The following is a 12,045-nucleotide window of genomic DNA, read 5'->3' as shown; positions in this document are numbered from 1 at the left end:
AAGTATGAGTAAGATTTTATTATTTACATTTTTTTTTTTTTTGGACAACAGTATATTGTAACTTTTCAAATGTAAAAATCAGTGTTTTCGAAACTAATGAAGACAGCAGAGGTCAATGATTTATTTGAATTATTTAGCCTGACATGTTTACTGCTCCAAAATATTATAAGTCTTTCAAAAAATTAAATATGTTGTTTTCAAAGGGTAAAAAAGTTTTCGTTTTTTTTTTTTATCCAGACATTTAAAAATATATATTTTAAAGCAGTAATCACAATATCGTGAAACCATGATATTTTTATCTAAGGTTATCATATCGTCAGAATCTTATACCGGCCCATGCCTAATTACATCATTGTGACCCAGTAAGCAAGTAAAGGTTAAAGATGGAGTTGAGCTGCAGGTTAATCAAGTTTCAGAACTGCTGTATAAGAGGACAACTCCACATACAATGATAGAAAGATCCAACCTGAACCTGATTTTCATCAGGTTGAATTTGTTATCTTAAATTAGTCAATGAGTTACTTTTATAAATTTTTAAAAACTATTTTTCTGTAGGGATGGACAATATATTCTCTTTTTATATCGATATCTTCCAATTCATTATTATTTTAAAAGGTTATTGTTATCAGTCATGAGAGTATTGACTGGTGTGTTCAGTATTATGTGGCTTGTTGCACAGAGCAGATCTGCACTTTAGAGAAGTTTTAGTTAAAAACTAGATGGACATTAAAAAAAAAAAAAAAAACACACATCAGAATTTCAATTTGCTACAGCTTTTGCAATGATCTAAATATAAAAAGTTTTTGGTTATTTGTATCGGCCAAAATTTGTATCCCTAGTTTTCTAGAGTCTTATTGAAGAAAACTGTCATGTAAACATAAGCCAAGATAAATTTGAACAAGTTAACTCTGTTTGGTGTTTTTAATGCTAACCCCTGCTCTTTCTGTGTTTCTGCAGGTTGTTCCAGACCCTCAGTTGTGCCTCATGGCCGTGGGAACCTGACGGAAACCAACCGTGGCTCCTTCTCTGTTGGCACGCTGCTCCAGTACAGTTGTGATCCAGGATACACGTTGGACGGCTACAGCATTATCTCATGCACTGTCACCGGCCAATGGTCCTCTGACCCACCTCGCTGCATCAAAAATGATGGTACGTATGATGGTATGTCTGTTTTTCCATATTATTTTTCCTTAGAGGCTAATGCTGTGTTTGTTTTATGGCGGAATTACAGTGATTATGGATTTCAGAGTAGAAAAAAAATTTACCTGGAAGTTCTGCTTTCTCTTAGTTGCTCTAACTTAAAGCTTTTTTTCCCCCTTCTAACAGTCTGCCAGCCACCAAGTGAGCCAGAGAACGGAGGATACAACTGCCACCCGTCGCCGTGCCACAGACTGACCCAGGGTACCGTGATTGAGTACTTTTGTGATGAGGGTTACATTCTGAAAGGAGGCTATCAGTTCCGAACCTGTGAAAACGGAGAGTGGAAGTCACCCATGCAGATCAGCTGTCATCCTGTGCAAGGTACATCTCACAGCACCAGGAGACTGATCTACACACTCGGACGTTTGAACATTTGGCTGTCATCTCGCATATAGGCAGATTTCCTCCTTTTTGGAAAACTTTGAGAATGGAGGTTTGAATGAGATATGTTAAACAGTCGTATTTTAGTTCTTTAGATCTAGGGTTGATAATTTTTTGCAGACCAGGGAGGCCAATTTTGGTTGGTAGGTGTTGGCAAGTATGTACATGAAATTAAATTTGTATCACACATGCACGCAACTACAAATTAATACAACTCCCCATATTTGAGAGTAGTGAAGGGTCGAACTTGAATGAATCTCCAGAACGATGAAACTCCAGAACGATGAGTCCTTTCAGGGAGTGATTCGTTCATTCATGCATACATATGCACATTTTTGCAGGTGGAGGAGAAGATTAGCTACTTTTTCGAGTCTTCTATCGGGTTTGAGTTGTTCGTTCATCACGTGAAAGACAGACGCCAATCAAATGCAGTCAGGGCCAGAAAAATATTTGATCCGTTCATTTCTTGAGTCCTCAGTTTGAGTCCTTTGTTCATCACATGCATGATAGAACCCAATCATATGCATTAAGTGCCGGAAAAAGATTTCTTGAGTCCTCGGTTTTGAGTAATTTGTTTATCACGTGGATGACAGAAGCCAATCATATGCATTTAGAGCTTAAGAAAAGATTTGATCTGTTCATTTCTTGAGTCCTCGATTTGAGTCCTTCGTTCATCACATAAAAAATAGAAGCCACATATACATTTAGAGCCGGAAAAAGATTTCTTGAGTCCTCGGTTGTGAGTCATTTCTCTTTACATGCTGTCACGTGATGAACGAACCACTCAATAACCAGATGAATCGAAAGGTGAACTAATCATGGCTCCTTTCGGCTCAGACTGTGTGCATTGGTTAAGCTTATATGGGACTGTCAGTGTGACATGAACGAATCACTCAAATTTGAAGACCTGTCAGAAGAGGTGAGCTGACATAATCATAGACAAAACACCAAGTAAACAATAAATGATTTTTTTTTCTTTCTTATAGCATTCTAGTTATGACTTGTTTGGAGTGTGATCAGCGTTTGGTGTAGTTGTAGATGAATTTGAAAGCAACTCATTAAATTTTAGCAATATTTTGGCAAATTAAACGAAATGACTCAAAAAAAGATTTGTTTGTCTCTATGAACAAGACTTAAAGGTCAGAGTCAGTAAAATTATTCGAACTTCCCATCACTAATTGAGAGAGATATTTGTTGTCCACTTATGCTGTACTATTAACTGAATCTTAATTAAGATGGGCGCCTGCCGCATTGTAAACTAAACTAAGCAAAATAAACAGTGTCTGATTGCGGTGGCGGTATTCATACCTGGTTCCTAGAATCATAGAAAACAGAAGATTTAAATTTCTAGTATTGGAGATGAGTGGTAGTGCACAGATATGGATATCGGTTCTTAAAGGGGTAACAATAAAGCATGTAGAGCATGGTCTTTCACGACCCAGTACTGCTTCAGTTGTCAGGCACCCCTGCTTTAGATTTGGCATGAATCAGTATAAGATTCTGATCCTGTCTACTGTCCCGAGCGTCTTGCATGCTGGCCCCTGGGCCATCAGGCAGTCCTTATTGTCGAGCCCTGCCTTAGATAAAAAAAAATCATGGTTTCACAGTATAACGGTATTGGTATTGTAAAAACAACAACCTTTCCCCCCACATTGAATACAATATATTTTATTTTAAGAAACATTAAATATTTTGGAATAGTAAAGATGTCAGGCTAAATAACTAAAATAAATCATTTAGTTCTGCTCTCTTTAGTAGTTTCAAAAACAACTTTAAAAGACATATTTGGATATCTATCTTTTCTGTGGATATAAACTAAGCATGCTTGGATGTTGATGCTAAAGGAAATCATTTTTAAAATGTTTTCTGAATCGTGGGCTGAAAAGTGGACCTTGATGTGAAGGGTCCTTTTCTACTGGAGAATCCGTTGCCCTAAAAAACGAAATAAAATAGTCAAGAAAAACCAAATTGCATATATCTTAGGAACGGTATGAAAGAAAATTCTAGCGGTTTTAAAACCTGGACTTTTCCAAATCATGGTAAACCTTGAAACCGGTTATCGTCCCATGCCTACGTGAGATACACTGTCAGTAGATAGAAGTAGGGAAATTATAGATTTTAAAATGTCTATCAAGTATTATTGGGGCCTAAAAGACGATGGGTGCAAGTTTTCTTGTTGGTTTTTATCTGATTGGCCAACTAGTTTGTAAGGTTGGGTGTCATTAGGGTGTTTTGTGATACTAGTGCTGTATCTATGCATTTAAAATTATCTCTGAACTGAAACTTTAAATAAGACCCACAAAATAATGATATTGAAATGATATTAAAATATATTTAAAAAAATAAAAGTATTTACAAAACAAACTCACACTTAAGCCAAAGCCACCTAAATCAACTATAGTAATCCAACACTACTGAGTATTTACAGTACTAATTACAGCAAGCTAGTCACTATTTATTTAAATGCTGCAAACCAATTATTTAGCATAAATATGACCCTGCTTGCTTTCTCTGTCAAAGAACAACACATCTTAGTGCTCTTCCTATCCTGGGATTGTTTAAAACGATGCAGCACACATTTCACTATAAATATTACATTTTGACAGAATAGTTATAAGCCTGATGTTCGAAGTCACAGTCCGTCATGCAATTACTTGCCATGTCTACACTTTCCGATTTTCGTACGAAGCTAGCACAACCTTTAGAAATGACTCCATGTCCCTCTGAAATCATGAGAATAGGCCAAGATAAACAGTTTGGCAAGCTAATCACATTTTTTCTGTGGTGCTTTAACTACAACTAGTTATACATCACTGTGAACCTGTTTTTAAGCTTTATTAATCAAAGAAAATGTTTTTTCTTGTTCCAGGGGTGGAGCAGCACTCTTCATTGCCCATGCCAGCTCTCTCTATCGTGGCCTCCACTGCTAGTTCTGTTGCCCTCATCCTGCTGCTGGTGGTGCTGTTTGTTTTGCTTCAGCCCAAACTTAAGTCCTTCCATCATAGCCGGTGAGGCCCGTCTCCCTCTCACAACTACGAGTATTACTTTTTCAAAAACGATGGTTTTATTAACACAACGAGAAAGAGAGTGTTTACTTGGAGTTGTTAAAGGCACGGCGGCAAGCACAGCCTGTTTAATTTTAAACTTAAACCTTAATGTTAATTATTTAGGTAATTATTTAGTTAATTACGGCTTCAGGAGGATAATAATAATAATAATAATAATAGTGGCCCAAATAAATATTTTGGGTGTTTAATGGAAACTTTATTAAAATCAGGCCCATAGCTAGGGGGGGGGGGGTTCGAAAGACTGACTGACAAAGTCCAGAATTTGACCCCTTTATGAGTTCATTTATCCCATTTTTGACTGCTATGCCATCATAATTTGTGAAAATTATAGATCGAAGCAGGCTTTAAGACAAGTTTAATTTTTAATTATTCAAGTGGGCAAATTCTTACTGAGGAAAGTTTAATGAGCTAGCCATTTTTTATTTGCCCATAGGCTACAGTTTTTATTTTAAAACAAGTTTTACCAAATTGCTATTTCCTTTAAATGATGGATGATAATAAATTTGTATTTAAAGTTTTTTTCTTTATTAGTTTTTTTCATGATGATAATCTCATAACAATATATATAAAGCGGGATTAATTTAGTTTAAGTCCAACTTTGTAAATAAACCCTTCATAGTAAAATAGTATGGTGAGCACTTTGACAAAACTGTAGAAAATTTTTTTTCTGCACTGAAAAATTGTGGTTATGATCCATCCGACAGGCTGATCCAGCAAAGATTAGTTCTTAAAATGTCACTAAAATGCACAATTGAATGGAAAATAACTGCAAAATGGTCCACTTTTTCAGAAAAAAGAGCCACCCCTTTCAATAAGCTGGCTACGAGCCTGAAAATATACATCTGATGTTTGCCACTATTTACACTTGCAAGTTTGAATTCGCTAATATTGCTTAATGTTTTAGAAAGATGTCTCTTTTGCTTGGCTGTTTGTTCCTGTGACGACAGAGCATCTTCAGAGTCTTCAGAGTCACATGATCCTTGAGAAATCATTAGAATATGTTGATTTGCTACTTTATTATCAGTGTTTAAAACATACTTCACTTTTTTTGTGGAACCCACAATACATACATATTTTTTCTAGATTCTTTAAATAGGAAGTTTAAAGAGCAATATTTAGTCTTTTTTTGTCTTTACAGTAACATACTTGAACATAGCTACTTCACATAGCTATGAATTTGTACTTCATATATGGAAACCATAGTTTTTAAATAATTCTGTCTTCACTTTGGTCAGTTGTAAACAATATAATACAATTGTATCATTTGTAATATAAGTTTTTTTTAAAGATGCCACTCAGTTTGATATACAATCCAAAGACATTCGTTCAGATGTCCAAACATTGTTTTTGTTTCTTTGAGAACATATATGGCTGGTTTAAAAGTTACCAGTGTACTAATTTTGGTAGCAAGCACAGATAAAGTCAATCCTGATTCCAACTGTTTGACATGAACCAATAGGGCACATCCCCGACGACGCTGTTGTTCCAGTAATTTGCTGTTGCGTAATCAGCCGGCTGTGATGTAAGCCACAGATCAGATCAGGCAGGTCAGGATTTGATACGGTTTAGGCTTTATTTTTATTCTCACATCTTTCCCTCTGTGTTTTGAAGCAGCCGGGAGCAGGGTGTGTCAGGACAGCCCTCTTCCATGATGGTGGGGGGTGTTCAGGTGTCGCTGCCCTCCTATGAAGAGGCTGTGTACGGGGCGGGCGGCACTTCTGTACCTCCTCCAGAGTCGCGGGTGCAGATCGTGCTGTCGGAGGGCCCTCAGGCTGAGCCTTTGCATGAACCTCTGGAACAGGCTCAGGCGAGCTACAGTTTTCCTTCCACCTCCACTGCTGCGAGCTCTTGTCACGCAGAGACTGTACTGGTTCACCAGGTGGCCTGTTCCTCCTCTCCCTCCTCCTCTTCCTCTCCCTCCTGGGCTGTTGAGCAGCCTGGTGCCGCTGCGCCTCTTCACCGCCAGCAGAGCAGCGAGAGCAGCGACCTGCACAGCCTGCTTTCAGTCACCTCTGCTGAAGACTATGGCGATGGTGAGTCAACTTGCACATTTAGATCTAGAGGTGATGAGTGGCAAAATGAGCTATATTTTCCAGTAAACATATTATACATTTTATATTATATATTTCACAATATATTATATGCATTTATTTATTTATTATAAAAAAATAATATACAGCTGAAGTCAAAATTAATAACCCTGATGATTTAATTTTTTTCCCCCCAATATTTCCCAAATGATGTTTAACAGGGCAAGGAATTTTCAACATTATTTCCTACAATATTTTTTCTTCTGGAGAATGTATTATTTGTTTTATTCCGGCTAAAATAAATGCAGTTTTAATTTTTTTACAATCATTTTAAGGTCAATATTATTAGCCCCCTTAAGCAATTTTTTTTGATTGTCTACAGAATAAACCAATTGCCTAATCACGATGACTAATCACCCTAACTTCTCTTATTAAACTAATTTAGCCTTTAAATGTCACTTTAAGCTGAATTCTAGTATCTTTAATAATAATAATAATAATAATATGTACTGTCATCATAGCAAAGATAAAATAAATCAGTTATTAGAAATTAGTAATTAAAACTATGATGTTTAAAAATGTCTTAAATCTTTCTGTTTAACAGACATTGGGGAAAAAATATACAGGGGGCTAATAATTCAGGAGGGCTAATAATTCTGACTTCAACTGTATATTATGTACATTACTACTATACTACTAGGGCTGTGAAACCCTTTGATTTATAGCATCTATAATAAAAGCTTATATTGCAAATGTATAAATAATACATAATAAATACTGTGTAGTTTTCTATACAGAACAAAAGTGTTATATTTATATCATTTGTTTTATAATTTCAATATTTTTATATCTATATAAACAGTTTCTCAAATATATGCATAATAAATAACACAGTATACATAAATCAAATGCGTCTTTTAAATATGATTAATCATGATTAATCGTTTGACCACACTACTTACTGCATTAAAAGTAAGCATTATATAATATTATTAATAATAATAATAATAATAATAATAATAACAAAAATAATTTGGTCATACCATGAAAAGGTCATATAATTGGTCATTTTATATTTTGTATGATATACGTTTCAATAATTCTTTGTTTTAATTTCCACCAAAAATTTATATTCTAAAATGTATATCAAAATAAATATAATATATACTTATATTATTTGCAATGGACCCCTTTCACATTTCCGAGTTTCTCAGCAGCAGAAGTCATCATAGTTGGGTAAACGTGGAGGACAGTGAATGGGAGAGTACAACAAATCTGTTTCAAACAAATGCTGTTCTTTTGATTAACTTTGTTCATTTATAATTATTCTAAAAAAAATTATATATATATATATATATATATATATATATATATATATATATATATATATATATATATATATATATATATATATATATATATATATATACATACACACACACACAGTTGAAATCAGAATTATTAGCCCCCTTAGAATTTTTTTTTTTCTTTTTTAAATATTTCCCAAATGATGTTTAACAGAACAAGGAAATTTTCACTGTATGTCTGATAATGTTTTTTCTTCTGGACAAAGTCTTATTTGTTTTATTTCTGGCTTTTTTTAACCATTTTAAAGTCAAAATGATTAGCCCCCTTAAGCTATTTTTTTTAATGTGTACTGGACAAACTATTGTTTTACAATAACTTGCCTAATTACCCTAACCTGCCTAGTTAAACTAATTAACCTAGTTAAGCCTTTAAATATCACTTTAAGCTGTATAGAAGTGTCTTGAAAAATATCTAGTCAAATATTATTTACTGTCATCATAGCAAAGATAAAATATATCAGTTATTAGAATTACCTTGCAAAAGCGGTAGTTAGTTTTTTTGTAATTTGGTGCAAAGATGATATAATACATATGTAAATGCATATAAATGTAAATATATAAATGTGTATATGCATACTTTTTTTTATCTAAATATAAAAAATGTAAAGGATTTAAGATGCTGATGAACGTTAAATGCGTCATAAGTGAAAAGGGTCAATTAAACTCTCACTAATACATGCATTAAAGTCAGTATTTGTATGATTTTTTTTTTATCATTTTTTATTTAAAAAATCATATCAAAATGAGCTACATTCCTCGTTTTCTCCACTAACCTCAATTCTTCTCCATTTTTTTTTCTTCAGATATTCCATTGCTAAAGGAAGCCTGAGTCTGTGTGCATCTGCCCCTCTCTCTGTCATCGCTGGTCAGGACTATAAAACCCTTAAAAGCTTCTCACCAAACACTCGCCCTTCCCACAACCACCCGAAATACGACCCGTCAGCTGTCCCTCAGCTAACAAAATCGCCCGCCTTGGGGGTCTACAAGCTATGGGGTCCATACAGCTACAGCTACACCGGACGACCCTTCAAAGGGATGCGCAAACGCTCAAGTTTAACACGTTGCACCTTTTCTTGCAGGTGTGCTAATAATAATCAGTTGCACTCACAGGCTTACCTCGTCACGGCGAGGATTCTCTAATTACAAGCGAATGCATTCAGATTACGTGATGGACGTCCACTCCGTCAATGACTGTGACCTCTTGCGAAAGGGAGAGTTCAGCAAGGATTTGCTAAGTCAGGCCCTTTTCTCTTTGATGCTGCATGTTCTGTGCAATTTTTTTGAATTTTCTTTTCTGTTTCCACACGCGCGTACACACAGGAGCACGGCATCAAAGCATGACACACGGCACCATCTCCACGCTTTGACCTTGTGCGAGACGCAGGGTTAAACCCATTTGCATTGTACTGTATTCAAATACATGCTTGCCTTTTTTTATTTGTCCAGATGTACCTGTGCTGTGCTCTGCGTGTGTGTGTGTGTTTCTGATGCCTGTGTGACTGTGGCTGTTGTGATTCAAAGAGGGCTGAAGCATCACCTAGGCTTTTTTTCGTCCCCAAAATAGGAAACAGTTTTGATACCTCCATCTTTTTTCTAATTGAAATGTTATTTAAGTAGAATGGATGTTCCTCGTCTACATGTCTGTTCGTCTAAAGTGAGGGAGATCAACTTCTGAGATCAACGAGAAATTTGATCTTATTTCTTCATTTGAAAGCAAGTATGTCTCCCTCATGTTTATGTGTTGCACGCACAAGTAAAAAAAGCAAATTTCTTTTTTTTTTTTAATCACTTATGTTCATTTTCCAGAAGGAATTTGTTAGATTGTGGAGAAGGTCTATTGCTGGGCTGTACCTTATCAGTTTTGACTAATATGATTTGTATTATAATTTAAGGAAGTTTAATTCACTTTTATTTGGTGGAACTAAAATGAAACCACACATGTGGCTGATATTTTAAAGATCACCGTCAAGGATAGGAGCATCCTTTGCTTTTTGTTTTGTTTTTTTTGCGCCATCTGTTCTTAAGATGGTATTTAAAAAGAGAGTTAATCAGATATGCTATCAGAAATGGGCTGTGCATTGTTTTAATGCACTGTGGATCAAATCTTGCAACATTTTGCATCTTTTGAAAAAATTCCGGCGATTCAAATGTCATCACATTCATATGGCGATTCATATGGGCCAGTTGGGGCCTTGTACTCCTACTGGTAGGCTCAGAAGGCTGTTAATGTTAATCAGCCATAGATCACATACGGCTGTGGTTAACGAGAACTATTTCTATTATTTATTAAATTTCCCATTAATTGTATTTTATTAATGTCTACCCCAACCCTAAACCCAATCGTCACAGTAATGTAAAAACTGATCTAGATCTGGAGTATTCTTTATTAGTGTAGCTGGCGCAGTGGGCAGCACAATCGCCTCACAGCAAGAAGGTCGCTGGTTCGAGCCCTGGCTGGGTCAGTTGGCATTTCTGTGTTGAGTTTGCATGTTCTCCCTGTGTTTCCCCAACTGTCCAAAGACATGCGCTATAGGTGAATTGAATAAGCTAAAATTGGCTGTAGTGTAAAAGTGAGTGCGTGCAAAAGTGTGTGGGTGCTTTCCAGTGTTGGGTTGCGGCTGGAAGGGCATCCGCTGTGTAAAACGTGCTGGATAATTTTGGTGGTTCATTCCACTGTGGTGACCCTGGATTAATAAAGGGACTAAGCTGAAAAGAAAATGAATGAAATTTCCCATTATTTGTATTTTATTATCGCCTACCCCAACCATCACAGTAATGTAAAAACAGATCTGAATCTGGAGTCTTCTCTATATTAGTATAGTGGATTAGCCATGTGGATGGATGATAACAGCCGTCTGAGCCTACCAGTAGGTGCAGAAGGCCACTACTAGCCCATATCTATCAGCTGATAACACCTATTACATCCAGTGAATCGGGTAAAAAAATATCTGTTGACTTGAAAATTTGCAGGATTTATAGTTGTGTTTGAGCAACAACAAATTCGTCCAAATTAAAAATACAAATGTCATTTTGAGCATTTGTTTTTTCCAGAGAAGTAACCAAAACTAATTTTTCAAACATGTCTATATTAAAGTCTTAACGTTTGAAGAGTTAAGAAGTCAGTATGTAGTGGTGTAAGCCTGGATTTTTAACCGCAACAAATGAAAATCATGACCAACTCTTATTTTCTAAATTACTATTATTTTTATTTGAACATTTAAGAAAATGTTATCATTCCAGGATATAATAAAAACAAATCTAAACATTTTACTCACACTATAACTCCAATTAATCCACAAAAAAATAGATTTTATAAGAATGTAAATTTATTTATAGTTTTAATTTTAATACAGCTCCAGAAAATGGCCTTGTTCTTCACTCGCAATGTTCTTTTGGCAAACGTACATTTGAAAAACCAATGAATCTTTTGTTTAAAATGCTTTTTTTTTTGTGTTTTACATCCTTGTCCATTGGACTTTGCCACCTCATGTGTATATTCCCTTGTGTTTGGCGCGCGATTCTGATGTTTGTCGTCATGCATCAAAATATATATATTTTTGTGTGTCTGACTTTGGAGAGAGAGAGAGAGAGGGCAAATTTGCCTGTCTGCACATCCTCGGTTGAGTGTTCCTGGCTTGTTTCTGTAAATTGATTTACTTTATTTTTTTTTGTTCATGCGAACTGAAGGCAAAATATTACTGCTGCCTTAAAACTTGTACATTTCATACATTTCTCACTTTGTAATCATGCGTTTCCTCCATCTCACTGGCTTTATGGTAATTTGTCTTCAGTTTCCTTATGGCCTTACTTTTTCTTTTCTATGCATAAACATTGTCTTGTTGATTTCCAGACGTAGGGTTTTACTCCTTTGGAGGATGTGACAGGAGATTGTCTACCCGTACTTCCTCATATGCGTTTTTATTTTCCAGTGAGCATGAAAGTTTTTAAGTTTTAAAAAAAGAAAGGATGCAAGTTAAAAAAAGGATATCCAGGATGTGT

The 12,045-nt window shown here is 35.4% G+C and overlaps 1 protein-coding gene across 2 annotated transcripts in view; it reads left to right on the top strand.

Moving 5' to 3' along the window:
- Positions 1-10,957, top strand: part of susd6 (sushi domain containing 6) — a 42,961-nt gene extending 32,004 nt beyond the window's left edge. The window contains exons 3-7 of one of the 2 annotated variants that reach the window (XM_056481054.1): positions 958-1,149; positions 1,327-1,521; positions 4,451-4,589; positions 6,261-6,682; positions 8,850-10,957. In XM_056481054.1, coding sequence (XP_056337029.1) covers positions 958-1,149; positions 1,327-1,521; positions 4,451-4,589; positions 6,261-6,682; positions 8,850-8,875 — 974 coding nt within the window. In that variant the 3' untranslated portion in view covers positions 8,876-10,957. The remainder of the gene's footprint in view (positions 1-957; positions 1,150-1,326; positions 1,522-4,450; positions 4,590-6,260; positions 6,683-8,849) is intronic. The other variant, XM_056481056.1, reaches the window with a different exon arrangement.
- Positions 10,958-12,045: the final 1,088 nt, after the last annotated feature.

The sequence above is a fragment of the Danio aesculapii genome, chromosome 20, assembly GCF_903798145.1.
Source record: "Danio aesculapii chromosome 20, fDanAes4.1, whole genome shotgun sequence".
Taxonomy (NCBI): Eukaryota; Metazoa; Chordata; class Actinopteri; order Cypriniformes; family Danionidae; genus Danio; species Danio aesculapii.
This window is presented reverse-complemented; position numbering and strand designations above follow the sequence as displayed.